This window comes from Oncorhynchus tshawytscha, linkage group LG14 (genome assembly GCF_018296145.1).
Source record: "Oncorhynchus tshawytscha isolate Ot180627B linkage group LG14, Otsh_v2.0, whole genome shotgun sequence".
NCBI lineage: Eukaryota > Metazoa > Chordata > Actinopteri > Salmoniformes > Salmonidae > Oncorhynchus > Oncorhynchus tshawytscha.
In genome coordinates, this window is record NC_056442.1 from 13,897,008 (window position 1) to 13,911,925 (window position 14,918).

The 14,918-nt window shown below is 42.2% G+C and overlaps 1 protein-coding gene across 1 annotated transcript; it reads left to right on the forward strand.

Moving 5' to 3' along the window:
* Positions 1–3,150: 3,150 nt before the first annotated feature.
* si:dkey-1h24.6 (T-cell-specific surface glycoprotein CD28) lies at positions 3,151–9,005 on the forward strand. Its single transcript, XM_024426028.2, has 4 exons — positions 3,151–3,528; positions 5,128–5,484; positions 6,346–6,485; positions 8,324–9,005. The coding sequence occupies exons 1-4, from the start codon at positions 3,444–3,446 to the stop codon at positions 8,444–8,446; spliced, it is 705 nt and encodes a 234-aa protein (XP_024281796.1). The 5' UTR covers positions 3,151–3,443; the 3' UTR covers positions 8,447–9,005.
* The last annotated feature ends 5,913 nt before the right edge of the window (positions 9,006–14,918 follow it).

The window sequence follows — 14,918 nt, forward strand, 5'->3', positions numbered from 1 at the left end:
TGTTGGGAAATTTGGAGAGACCTGGCCAGTCAATTACTAACATACTCATACTCTTAGTAAAAGCATTTATCTTCAACTCACAATCTATCGATTCTATTCGATAGATTCAAAATTCTATGTTAAACATCACAGCATAGTTGAAAGATACATTTGCGTATAGAAATACGAAGAGGGTGTCCAGCAGAGATAGATGGGATGGGCTGAGGGAAATTGAGAGTTGGGATGTGGAACTGGAGATAAGTGGGAGAGAAGTTGGGGGTTCAAGCTGGGTGGGGGGTTCAATGACAGTTAAAGATAAAAGTCAAAAACAAAGTCAAAATAAGCACAAAATACAAGTTTAAATAACATATTTAAAACATAAGTGATGCATGGAGACAGTTTTATGCAACTACAACTACCACTGCATACATATACAGAGCTCACCCTACTCACTCTCCACCTCTTTCTGTGTGTTTGATCCTCAGTTCAGACAGAGTGTTCCCAGAGCGACTACATGAGCACCAAACCCAGAGCTCCACTCAGGGGGCCCAGGAAGAAGCAGGGGGTCCAGCATCCAATCCGAATGGGACGATACTGACCACAGTCATCCTCAGATCACAATCCTTCTCATACAAACGCTAAACGAGAATTGAGCCTTAATTTGCCTTTGAGAGCTGACTGCTGAAACACACCAAGTTCTTTATGTTAGCCTGTTCTTTAAGTCACGTGGTATACATCTAATTGTACAACTGATTGTGTGTAAATAAAGATTGAGTTATCTTATAAATGTGAATCAAATAATTATAGTCTGATGTAATATGATCTTCTGGGAAACTATTGAGAATGGACTCTTGAAGTTGTGGGCAGCATACCCCCAACAACAACAAATAATACAAAATGAATGTTCATCTCTCATATCCCCATGCATACGGTAGTCAACGCGCGCACACAAACACACACACAGACAGGTTAAGCGTATAGACACAGGGACACCCTCAGTGATATGTAGTGCGCGTGTGGCATAGCTAGATGAAGACCCTAGTGAATGGGTCTCACATGAAACAGTGGTTTCCAAATACGAGGGGACTAAACCACATGCTCTCTCTCTCTGAGAGCCACTGTGGTTTTCATGTATGGGTCAACATAAGGGACTGTCCTACATTGAAACTGACACACTGAATTACAAATCCCTGCTTGTGCTTTAGGTCATGACCTTAATGTAAGGTACATCTCTCTATTTTCACTACGGAACACATTGTGTTCACGTGTGTAACTCGGCCGATAAGAAAACGATAGGAAAAAACTTCTGCAATGAAAAAAAACACACAAAAAAACACTGCATCATTTCCTGAATAAGGTTCCCTTGGAGGTTGTTTTTTTGTGCCATTGTGCACTTTTGTATGCATAAGAGGCACTCCTCCTTGATGTTGCACACCTTGCAGTTTCTATGTAGTTAGGGTAAACACACTGCAGCAGACTATGAGGGCTGTACAGGTTTCATTTCACAATGTAGTAGTGCGTATGTCCAAAATGGAAACCTTTTCTCTTTCTAGTGCACTACTTTTGACCAGGGAGTGCGCTATAGGGAATAGGGTGCCGTTTGGAACGCATTCCGCATAAAAGTCTGAGGTTAACAGAAGTTTAGGAGATCTTACACGTTTTATTCTTTGAGATATCATTTAGTTATCGTGAACCTTATGAATTATAAAGCCTTTTATGTGCTGTATGGGCTTTTTTTAAATTACATAAATGCTTTAAAATGACCAAGATTATCTCATAGAACAAAACGTATATGATCTCCTAAGCCTGTGTTGACCACAGACCTTATTTTTTGGCAATTACCCAGAAACTCCATACATTTTCCCATAGGCTCTGTCCAACGAACCATGGCTGAGTTAGTGCCTACAACAACAAAAAACGCCATTAATATTGCTCTCAATGCGGGACGCCGGATGGCTATAGTGTAGCAGGGCTGTTAGGATGATCATGAAAGGATCATCTGCATCGCTTCAGCCTTGACATGACTGACAGTCACGTGTGAGTGTATGATTGCTCTGGGGGAAATTCTGGGTTTGGTGTTTATGTAGTCACTCTGGGAAGACTCCACTCTCTTTAGTCTGAGTTGATGATCATTTACAGACAAATGTAGTAATGAATAATATCCTGTGTGGACCAGTCGGTAGAGCATGATGCTTTGTATGTATGCATGACTGTACGTCTCTTTGGATAAGAGTGTCTGCTAAATGGCACATATTTTACTATTATTTTATAAAGACTTAAATGTAGAGAGGAAATAGGGTGAGCTACAGTAGGTGTGTGTGTGGGTAAAGTCTACACCTGTTGTATACGGCGCAATCAAATTTGATTTAACTTGTGTGTGTTTGCCTATAGTAAGAGTGGTATTTTTGAGTAAACTTTCCAGCGACCGTCATTATCCAGAGTCACTTCACATCATACAGATAGATACCTTAATTCAAAATTGAGAGGGCTATTAACCCCCTCCCCTCCCCCTTTTACCTTAATAATCTGCATGATGTGAAGTGACTCTGGATAATGACGCTCACTGGAAAGTTGACTCAAAAATATCATGAAAAACAAGAAATGTTGGCCTATACAGTCGGCACAACGTGGTGTATGGTTATAGGATTTGGCGCATTACACGTCTGTGATAATATAAGTGCAACATTATGTAAGTTTATCTGACTAACTGACTGACTGACTGTCTGTTGCAGGAGACAGTCACATAACCACAGACAAAACCCACGTTGTGCGATGGTTGTCACTGACAGGTGCTAGGTAGGCCTATGTAACAACCGCGTGATGAGTAACTCTGCCTGAGACCTGAATGCTTGCATTAGCTCTAGCTCAGCAGGCTAACACAGTCTTGGGGGCAAGACCCAGGTTCGAACCCTGGTCACTCACATTGGTGCCGTAGCCCAGGTGGGTCTCTGCGAGTTCTACCAGAAGCAGTGAAATATGATATAAAGTGAGTCTATATAACAGTTCTGAGATAAGAAGGGCGAAATCAAACATGACTAATGCGATACGAGGTTCCAAGCCCTAACACACAGAGAAGTATCAAATTCAAAGGGCATCAAAGGTCACACACCGTTAGAGGGCGGATACTCTTGTGAAGTTCAGAGTGCACTGCCACAGAGTGCGGATGTTTTTTCCTCAAGAGTCTGTGCAGTCAGTCGCCCTGTTAGATGTGCAGCAGAGAGAGTTGCTTACAGTTGACGAGGGCCAGATTGTTGGTCACGGTGAAGTGACAGGGAAGGATGTTATGAGATGTACGCTGTCATCGTGTGACGAGCATACGTTGAGTGATGTCTAGGTAGAGCAGAGCAGTCACTGTCTCGGTCTGGTTGGCATACAGTGTATCGTCTCATTTACCCTGATTGTTGTGCACTGTAAAGGGATACTAGGGGAGCTTCAATTTTACCACAAAACTGAGGACTTTCAAGATGAACGTTTACTGGATACCCACAATCCTCCTCTCCCTCTGCCTCTCCAGTGCTGCCAACATGATAAGCTCCCACAACTGTAAAGGTAAGACCTGGGCCTGCTTAAAAGCTCACGTTCTATAGTAGTTATGACTGAAAATATGATGTATTATGTATACTAAGTACTATCCATCCAGATGTAATGTATGCACATGTAACAACAAAATAAAAATCTGGGGGGGATCGATATGGGCCAAAATGAATAAATAAAAAGCTCTGGGCCAGTTCAGGAACGTTATAAAATGTTCATATACAAATGTATTATGTAGAATAGATATGAATGTCTGTCAGGTAGAATAGGGAATCGTTTCAGCTCTAATTATTACATTTCTATCTGAATGCTTCACCATTGGACTTTGTCATTATCGTTCATCTATATTCTAAGTATCAACAAATGTCACATCAGGCAGGATCCATAGCACTACCAGAACATTCTGATAACTGGAACAAAAGCAAAAGGTGGACCAATCAAAGAGTTGCAGATCATTCAAGATTGCAATGCTTGCAGAGGTGCATGGTTTTATTAGATGTGGATGCTAGTTGCAGTGGTTTGAATTCCTCCAACACATTACTCAAACTACTGTAGTTAAACCCCTATTATAGATGTGGATATGCTTTAACATCTATACTGCAGCTATATTATGAATAGAATAAGCAGGTGTATGTAATGCATTGAATTGGCTGTTTCCTCATTTTGATAGGTCTTGCAGAAATGAAACGGCAGGGGTGGGGGGGACAAGGATTCAACTAAATGACTCACATTTTCTATTCCACACAGTTACGGGACTGCCTCTCTCCACCACTTTTTGAAATCTCAGACCACAACAGTTGTTTTGGAGAATGTTCAATGTGTGGGTTAAAATACTGTGAAATTATGCATGTAAATAATCCAAACATGAGAGTATAAAAAGACTAGGTAAGCCTTAGAAGCCATTTCCTGTGTGTGTGTGTGTGCGTGCGTGCGTGCGTGTGTGTGTGTGTGTTTTACTATACTTGTGAGTTCCAAAAGTCCTCAGAAGTTCGCTAAAATTCTGATAATATTTAACAAGTAAAATAGTTATTTTAGGTTTAGGGGTTAGGTTCAGGGTTAGGGTTAGAATTAAGGTTAGGTTTAAAATTGGGGTTAGGGTTAGGAGTTAGGAGTTAAGGTTAGGGTTAGGGAGAATAGGATTTTGAATGGGAATCCATTGTTAGTCCCCCAAAAGTCCTCACAGGTATAGAAATACATAGCTGTGTATGTGTGTGTGTTCAAGATCAAAGAGACAAGCAATTTGGCAAATGACAGGAGTGGCAAGGAGTGGAACGTTAGCTAAAAAGACTGGTAACCAGAGTAGGTTTCTACTAGCCTGGTCCCAGATCTGTTGACAGTGACTCAAATGCTGTTATTGTCAAGCTAAAAAGTCTGGTCTCACAAAAATTTGTCTGGCATGACAATTCTATAAGGACTTGGCAAGAGAGCAGAAACAGACTGGCACCCAGGCTAGGTTTACACCCCATTGCACTCACCAAATCTTGCTGTGTCAGATCAGTGATTTCTTCAAGGAAAGACGGAGGGAAGTATTTAAACAGAGCCCTTGTCTACTTCCCCCTGATATAACGCACACAACTGACGGCCTCTGTTTGACTTTTGACCTTCCCTCATCAGACAAGCTCAGAACGTTCCATGTGGTCCGTGTGTCTGTCAACGGCACTGCATCGGTCAGCTGCCCCAACCTGACAGGCAAGGACCAGGAGGAAATGAGATTCCACCTTTACTTGGGCTTGGTCGAGGTTGGCAACCACACTCACGACAGTGCTCACAACCACAACTCCACAGAGACCGTGAGTCCTGTTGGGGAGGGTCTGGGGCTGAGGGTGAACGAACAGGACCATACGGTCAGTTTTGTCCTCTCTGGAATGACCACGGAGCGCGCTGGGGTCTATACCTGTGAGGGGCAACCCATGTACCCACCTCCCATTGAGAAAGTACAAGACGAGACTCAGACTGTGGTCCTGGTTGAAGGTATGTTTACTTCAAAAGGAACTAATCTATTGCAAGCACACACAAATTCACACGCATGCGTGCAGGCATGCATTCACGCACAGTAGTTCAAAATGCTATATCTTGATTTGAAGGAATATACACTGAGTGTACAAAACATTAGGAACACCTGCTCTTTCCATGACAAAGACTGATCAGGTAAATCCAGGTGAAAGCTATGGTCCCTTAATGATGTCACCTGTTAAATCCACGTCAATCAGTGTAGATAAAGGGGAGGAGACAGGTTGAAGAAGGATTTTTAAGCCTTGAGACAATTGAGATATGGATTGTGTATATTTGCCAATCAGAGGGTGAATGGGCAAGACAAAGATTTAAGTGCATTTGGACAGAATATGGTAGTAGGTGCCAGACACATCGGTTTCAGTGTGTCAAGAACTGCAACGCTGCTGCCTTTTTCATGCTCAACAGTTTCCCGTGTGTATCAAGAATGTTCCACCACCCAAAGGTCATTCAATTAACTTGACACAACTGTGGGAAGCGTTGGAGTCAACATGGGCCAATATCCCTATGGAACGCTTTCGACACAATGTAGAGTCCATGCTCCGACGAATTGAGGCTGTTCTGAGGGCAAAAGGGGATGCATCTCAATATTAGGAAGGTGTTCCTAATGTTTTATGCATTTAGTGTATATTCTAATGATGTACTTGTGCTTAAAGGCCAAACGGGCCAGTTTCCTGGACCTAGATCATCTTATTTATTTGACTTAAAATGCACTTTCAGTGTAAAAACTCAAGTACCCCAGGAGTATACTTAATCTGGATCTGTAAAACTACCCCTTGAAGTTTAAAACTTACATCTCTCTCCCTCTGATTGGTTGGTCAGCATACCAGTGCCAATCAGGAAAGACTGTGGGATGTGTAGGCTCTAGAGTGGATGGTGTCCCTGTTTGGGCATGGGTGCTGGGGTTCTGGATCACCATCATCTATGGCCTGGCTGTCACTGTCATCACCTTTGTCATCTGGGTAAGTGGCATCTCGCTTCCTTTACTCAGAGAGATGGTAACTTGTCTTACATCCATGAGGTGCTGCCTCCTGAGATAAAAAAAAATATAAGTAATCTCTCAAGCCTTGGCATAAATTCAATGCATAATGAACTATTTAGTCCAAGAATGTAATACAGTACCAGTCAAAAGTCATCACACCTACTCACCTTTGTTACTATTTTCTGCATTGTAGAATAATAGTGAAAACATCAAAACTATGAAATAACACATATGGAATCATGTATTAACCAAAACAAGTTTTTTTTTAATCTAAATATATTTTATATTCGAGATTCTTCAAAGTAGCCACCCTTTGCCTTGATGACAGCTTTGCACAGTCTTGGCATTCTCTCAGCCAGCTTCACCTGGAATGCTTTTCCAACAGTCTTGAAGGAGTTCCCACATGTGCTGAGCACTTGCTGGCTGCTTTTCCTTCACTCTGAGGTCCAACTCATCCCAAGCCATCTCAATTGGGTTGGGGTCAGGTGATTGTGGAGGCCAGGTCATCTGATGCAGGACTCCATCACTCTCGTTCTTGGTCAAATAGCCCTTACATCGCCCAGAGGAGTGTTTTGGGTCATTGTCCTGTGAATTTTCCCACAAAGCGCAAACCAGATGGAATGGCGTATCGCTGCTGAATGCTGTAGTAGCCATGCTGGTTAAGTGTGCCTTGAATTCTAAATAAATCACTGACAGTGTCACCAGAAAAGCACCCCCATACCATCACACCTCCTCCTCCATGATTCACGATGGGAACCACACATGCAGGAATCATCTGTTCACCTACTCTACGTTTCACAGACACGGCGGTTGGAACCAAAATTCTAAAATTTGGACTCCTCAGACCAAAGGACAGATTTCCACCGGTCTAATGTCCTCATGTTTCTTGGCCAGAGCAAATCTTTTCTTCTTATTGGTGTCCTTTAGTATTGGTTTCTTTGCAGCAATTCGACCATGAAGGCCTGATTCACGCAGTCTCCTCTGAACAGATGATATTGAGATGTGTCTATTACTTGAACTCTGTGAAGCATTAATTTGGACTGCAATCTGAGGTGCAGTTAACTCTAATGAACTTATCCTCTGCTGCAGAGGTAACTCTTGGTCTTCCTTTCCTTTGGCAGTCCTCATGAGAGCCAGTTTCATCATAGCGCTTGATGGTTTTTGCAACTGCACTTGAAGAAACTTTCAAAGTTCTTGACATCTTCTGAATTGACTGACCTTCATGTCTTAAAGTCATGATGGACTGTAATTTCTCTTTGCTTATTTGAGCTGTTCTTGCCATAATATGGACTTGGTCTTTTACCAAATAGGGATATCTTCTGTATACCACCCCTACCTTGTCACAACACAACTGATTGGCTCAAACGCATTAAGAAGGAAAGACATTTCACATATGAACTTTTAACAAGGCACACCTGTTAATTGAAATGCATTCCAGGTGACTTCCGCATGAAGCTGGTTGAGAGAATGCCAAGAGTGTGCAACGCTGTCATCATGGCAAAGGGTAGCTACTTTGAAGAATCTCCAATATAAAATATATTTAGATTTATTTAACACTTTTTTGGTTACTACATGATTCCATATGTGTTATTTCATAGTTTTGATGTCTTCACTATTCACTATCTTCACTATTATTCTACAATGTAGAAAATAAAGACAAACCCTTGAATGAGTAGGTGTGTCCAAACTTTTGACTGGTACTGTATGTATTGAAAACACAAGTGATACATGGAGACAGATTTATGCAACTACCACTGCATACATATACAGAGCTCACCCTACTCACTCTCCACCTCTTTCTGTGAATTTGATCCTCAGCTCAGACTGAGGAGAGTGAAGTGTTCCCAGAGCGACTACATGAACATCAAACCCAAAGCTCCACTCAGGGGGCCCAGGAAGAAGCAGGGGGTCCAGCATCCAATCCGAATGGGACGATACTGATCAGTCATCCTCAGACAAAAGCAACACGAGAGTCGAGCCTTCATTGGCCCTTGAGGGCTGACTGGAGAAACAGACAAAGTTCTTTATGTAGATACAAAAGCTAGCTCTTCAAATTATGTGGTGTACATCTAATTGTTCATCTGATTGTGTGTAAATATAGAGAGTTATCTTAGAAATGTTAATCAAATAATTATAGTCTGATGTAACATGATCTTCTGGGAAACTATTGAGAATGTAGTTTTGAAGTTGTGGGCAGCATACTATATAAGTAAATATCCCCATGCATACTGTAGAGAACGAGCACACGCCAACACACACAATTTGGTTATGCGTACAGTCACAGGGACATCCTCTTTGATTTGTAGTGGGTGTGTAGGAAGACCCTAGCTCTGTGGTGAATAGAACCACATTTTCACACTCTCTCTGAGAGCCACTGATTGTCATGTACAGTATATGTACAGTGCCTTGCGAAAGTATTCGGCCCCCTTGAACTTTGCGACCTTGTGCCACATTTCAGGCTTCAAACATAAAGATATAAAACTGTATTTTTTTGTGAAGAATCAACAACAAGTGGGACACAATCATGAAGTGGAACGACATTTATTGGATATTTCAAACTTTTTTAACAAATCAAAAACTGAAAAATTGCGCGTGCAAAATTATTCAGCCCCCTTAAGTTAATACTTTGTAGCGCCACCTTTTTCTGCGATTACAGCTGTAAGTCGCTTGGGGTATGTCTCTATCAGTTTTGCACATCGAGAGACTGAAATTTTTTCCCATTCCTCCTTGCAAAACAGCTCGAGCTCAGTGAGGTTGGATGGAGAGCATTTGTGAACAGCAGTTTTCAGTTCTTTCCACAGATTCTCGATTGGATTCAGGTCTGGACTTTGACTTGGCCATTCTAACACCTGGATATGTTTATTTTTGAACCATTCCATTGTAGATTTTGCTTTATGTTTTGGATCATTGTCTTGTTGGAAGACAAATCTTCGTCCCAGTCTCAGGTCTTTTGCAGACTCCATCAGGTTTTCTTCCAGAATGGTCCTGTATTTGGCTCCATCCATCTTCCCATCAATTTTAACCATCTTTCCTGTCCCTGCTGAAGAAAAGCAGGCCCAAACCATGATGCTGCCACCACCATGTTTGACAGTGGGGATGGTGTGTTCAGGGTGATGAGCTGTGTTGCTTTTACGCCAAACATAACGTTTTGCATTGGTGCCAAGTTCAATTTTGGTTTCATCTGACCAGAGCACCTTCTTCCACATGTTTGGTGTGTCTCCCAGGTGGCTTGTGGCAAACTTTAAACGACACTTTTTATGGTTATCTTTAAGAAATGGCTTTCTTCTTGCCACTCTTCCATAAAGGCCAGATCTGTGCAATATACGACTGATTGTTGTCCTATGGACAGAGTCTCCCACCTCAGCTGTAGATCTCTGCAGTTCATCCAGAGTGATCATGGGCCTCTTGGCTGCATCTCTGATCAGTCTTCTCCTTGTATGAGCTGAAAGTTTAGAGGGACGGCCAGGTCTTGGTAGATTTGCAGTGGTCTGATACTCCTTCCATTTCAATATTATTGCTTGCACAGTGCTCCTTGGGCCTGTTCGGGACAGATTTGTACCTTTTCAGTTCGGGCATTTGAACTTGCAACCTTCCGGTTACTAGTCCAACGCTCTAACCACTAGGCTACCTTGCTGGTGGTTCTGGTGGTTCAAATCGAGAATTCCCCAGCTACAGGCCTCTCTCAACTGTTTCAGTGTATTGCAATATTGTCACGACTTCCGAAGTCGGTCCCTCTCCTTGTTCGGGCAGTGTTCGGTGGTCCTTCTAGCCATCATTGATCCATTGTTCATTTTCCATTGGTTTTGTCTTGTCTTCCTACACACCTGGTTCCAATCCCATCAATTACATGTTGTGTATTTAACCTTCTGTTTGTCCTTGTCGGAGATTGTTGTATGTAGGTGTTTATTGTTATTCTGGTGTGCGATGGTTTTTGCACCCTCTATTTGTTATTTTGTTTACTTTGGTTTTCGGAGGTTTTGATGTTTATTAAACAGCTCCGTTTTTACCAAGTTCATTCTCCTGCGCCTGACTTCCCTGCCACCAGCACGCACCACATTACAAATATTTTAGATTTAACCATTGTTTAACCAGATTTTTATAGAACTACTTTACAACTCGTCCTTTAAGGGTTAACTTAAGTAACTCAGCCACAAGGAAACGTTAAAATACAAACAAAACTGCTGTAATGACAAAAAAAAAAACACACCTAGCATCACTTCCTGTCTACTGTTTCCTTGGAGGCTTGTGTTTTGTGCCATTGTACACTAGAGTATGCGTAAGAGGGACTGCACCCTGATGTTGCACACCTTGTAGTTTCTATGTAGATAGGGCAAAAGCATTAAACCAACAGACTATTTTATTTTTTATTTAACCTTTATTTAATCAAGCTAGTGATTCAAATTGAGCATTCCCAAGCTTACAGGCCTCTCTCAACTGTTTCAGTGTATTGCAATATTTTAGTTTTAATCATTGTTTACAGATTTTTATAGAACAACTTACAACTCGTCCTTTGAGGGTTAACTTAAGTAACTCAGCCACGAGGAAACGTTAAAATACAAGCTGTAATGACTGTAACGGAAAAAAACACACCTAGCATCATTTCCTGTCTACTGTTTCCTTGAAGAGTGTGTTTTGTGCCATTTTATACTAGAGTATGCATAAGAGGGACTGCACCTGATGTTGCACACCTTGCAGTTTCTGTGTAGATAGGGCAAACGCATTAAACCAACAGACTATTACATTACATACATTTTCTTTTAACCTTTATTTAACCAGGAAAAGCCCATTGAGACCCAGAGTATCTTTCTCAAGGGACACTTGGCCAAGAAGGCAGCAACAATCAATACATTACATAATTAAAACATACAACAATACAACATGATCCAGCCTAAAAAAAAGCATTTTACACTCCTCTGTAACAGAGTCTCCCATCAATATTTTAAATTAATTCAGTGGCACTAACATATCTAGATGAAACATGGATTGTAGACTATTCAATGCATCTGGTGCACAAGAAGAGAATGCAATCTTGCCTAATACTGTGAATGTCCTGGGGACTTTAAGTAGCAACCACCTAGCAGACCGGGTATGGTAACTGCTGGTGGAGAAGGAGACCAGACTACAGAGGTAAAGAGGGAGTTTAGGGCTTTGTAGATGAACACATGCAAATGTATTTTCTGCGCATATAAAGTGAGGTCCATCCTACCATTTGGTACAATGTGCAATGGTGGGTGAGTAACTTGGCATTTGTAATAAAGCGCAAGGATGCATGATAAACAGTCCAGTCTCTGTAAGACAGAGGAGGTTGCATGCATATACAACAAGTCACCATAATCAATTACAGCGAGAGGGCTGTACAGGCTATGAGGTGTACAGGTTTCATGTCGCAATGAAACATTAGCCACATACCAAACGGCACCTTCTCTCTTTATAGTGCACAATTTTTATATTATATACTACATATACTGTATACTACAGTGCATTCGTGAAGTTTTCAGACCCCTTGACTTTTTCCAAATTTTGTTACATTACAGCCTTATTCTAAAATGGATTAAATTGCCCCCCCTCCTCATCAATCTACATACAATACCCTGTAATGACAAAGCAAAAACACATTTTTAGACATTTTTGCAAATGTATTAAAAATCAAAACTGAAAATCAGATCAAATCAAATTGTATTTGTCCCATACACGTGTTTAGCAGATGTTATTGCGGGTGTAGCAAAATGCTTGTGTTTCTAGCTCTAACAGTGCAGTAATATCGAACCGTAATATCTAACAATTTCACAACAATATACGCAAATCTAAAGTAAAGGAATGGAATTAAGAATATATAAATATTTGGGAGAGTAATGTCAGAATGGCAAAGACTAAGATACAGTAGAATAGGACAGAATACAGTATATACAGTGGGGAGAACAAGTATTTGATAAACTGACGATTTTGCAGGTTTTCCTACTTACAAGCATATATAGGTCTGTAATTTTTTATCATAGGTACACTTCAACTGTGAGAGACGGAATCTAAAACAAAAATTCAGAAAATCACATTGTATGATATTTAAGTAATTCATTTGCATTTTATTGCATGATATAAGTATTTGATCACCTACCAACCAGTAAGAATTACGGCTCTCACAGACCTGTTCATTTTTCTTTAAGAAGCCCTCCTGTTCTCCACTCATTACCTGTATTAACTGCACCTGTTTGAACTCGTTACCTGTATAAAAGACACCTGGCCACACACTCAATCAAACAGACTCCAACCTCTCAACAATGGCCAAGACCAGGGAGCTGTGTAAGGACATCAGGGATAAAATTGTAGACCTGCACAAGGCTGGGATGGCTACAGGACAATAGGCAAGCAGCTTGGTGAGAAGGCAACAACTGTTGGCGCAATTATTAGAAAATGGAAGAAGTTCAAGATGATGGTCAATCACCCTCGGTCAGGGGCTCCATGCAAGATCTCACCTCGTGGGGCATCAATGATCATGAGGAAGGTGAGGAATCAGCCCAGAACTACACGGCAGGACCTGGTCAATGACCTGAAGAGAGCTGGGACCACAGTCCCAAAGAAAACCATTAGTAACACACTATGCCGTCATGGATTAAAATCCTGCAGTGCACGCAAGGTCCCCCTGCTCAAGCCAGAGCATGTCCAGGCCCGTCTGAAGTTTGCCAATGACCATCTGGATGATCCAGAGGAGGAATGGGAGAAGGTCATGTGGTCTGATGAGACAAAAATAGAGCTTTTTGGTCTAAACTCCACTCACCGTGTTTGGAGGAAGAAGAAGGATGAGTACAACCCCAAGAACACCATCCCAACCGTGAAGCATGGAGGTGGAAAAATCATTCTTTGGGGATGCTTTTCTGCAAAGGGGACAGGACGGCTGCACCCTATTGAGGAGAGGATGGATGGGGCCATGTATCGCAAGATCTTGGCCAACAACCTCCTTCCCTCAGTAAGAGCATTGAAGATGGGTCGTGGCTGGGTCTTCCAGCATGACAACGACCCGAAACACACAGCCAGGGCAACTAAGGAGTGGCTCCGTAAGAAGCATCTGAAGGTCCTGGAGTGGCCTAGCCAGTCTCCAGACCTGAACCCAATAGAAAATCTTTGGAGGGAGCTGAAAGTTTGTATTGCCCAGGAACAGCCCCGAAACCTGAAGGATCTGGAGAAGGTCTGTATGGAGGAGTGGGCCAAAATCCCTGCTGCAGTGTGTGCAACCCTGGTCAAGAACTACAGGAAACGTATGATCTCTGTAATTGCAAACAAAGATTTCTGTACCAAATATTAAGTTCTGCTTTTCTGATGTACCAGATACTTATGTCATGCAATAAAATGCAAATTGAATTTCTTAAATATCATACAATGTGATTTTCTGGATTTTTGTTTTAGATTCTGTCTCTCACAGTTGAAGTGATAAAAATTACAGACCTCTACATGCTTTGTAAGTAGGAAAACCTGCAAAATCGGCAGTGTATCAAATACTTGTTCTCCCCACTGTACATATATGAGTAATGCAAAATATGTAAATATTATTAAAGTGGCCAGTGATTCCATGTCTATGTATATAGGACAGCAGCCTCTAATGTGTAAGTGGTGGCTATTTAACAGTAATTAACTGCTTGATGGCCTTGAGATAGAAGCTGTTTTTCAGTCTCTTGGTTTCAACTTTGATGCACCTGTAGTGATCTCGCCTTCTGGATGATAGTGGGGTGAACAGGCAGTGGCTCGGGTGGTTGTTGTCCTTGATGATCTTTTTGGCCTTCCTGTGACATCGGGTGGTGTAGGTGTCCTGGAGAGCAGGTAGTTTGCCCCCGGTGATGCGTTGTGCAGACCTCACTACCCTCTGGAGAGCCTTACGGTTGTGGGCGGAGAAGTTGCCGTACCAGGCGGTGATACAGCCCAACAGATGCTCTCGATTGTGCATCTGTAAAAGTGTGAGTGTTTTTGGTGACAATCCAAATTTCTTCAGCCTCCTGAGGTTGTAACAGGCGCTGTTGCCCCTTCTTCACCACGCTGTCTGTGTGGGTGGACCATTTCAGTTTGTCCGTGATGTGTATGCCGAGGAACTTAACTTTCCACCTTCTCCACTACTATCCTGTTGATGTGGATGGGGGGTGCACCCTCTGCTGTTTCCTGAAGTCCACGATCATCTCCTTTGTTTTGTTGACGTTGAGTGTGAGGTTATTTTCCTGACACCACACTCCAAGGGCCCTCACCTCCTCCCTGTAGGCCGTCTCGTCGTTGTTGGTAATCAAGCCTACCACTGCAGTGTCGTCTGCAAACTTGATGATTGAGTTGGAAGCGTGCATGGCCACGCAGTCATGGGTGAACAGGGAGTACAGGAGAGGGCTGAGCACGCACCCTTGTGGGGCCCCAGTTTTGAGGATCAGCGGGGTGGAAATTT

Excerpts from the sequence above, each read along its gene's own strand:
- si:dkey-1h24.6 (XM_024426028.2), top strand. The coding sequence starts at position 3,444 with ATGAACGTTTACTGGATACCCACAATCCTCCTCTCCCTCTGCCTCTCC. Across the intron at positions 5,485-6,345 it reads GACTGTGGTCCTGGTTGAAG|CATACCAGTGCCAATCAGGA; the intron begins GTATGTTTACTT and ends TTGGTTGGTCAG. Across the intron at positions 6,486-8,323 it reads TCATCACCTTTGTCATCTGG|CTCAGACTGAGGAGAGTGAA; the intron begins GTAAGTGGCATC and ends TTTGATCCTCAG.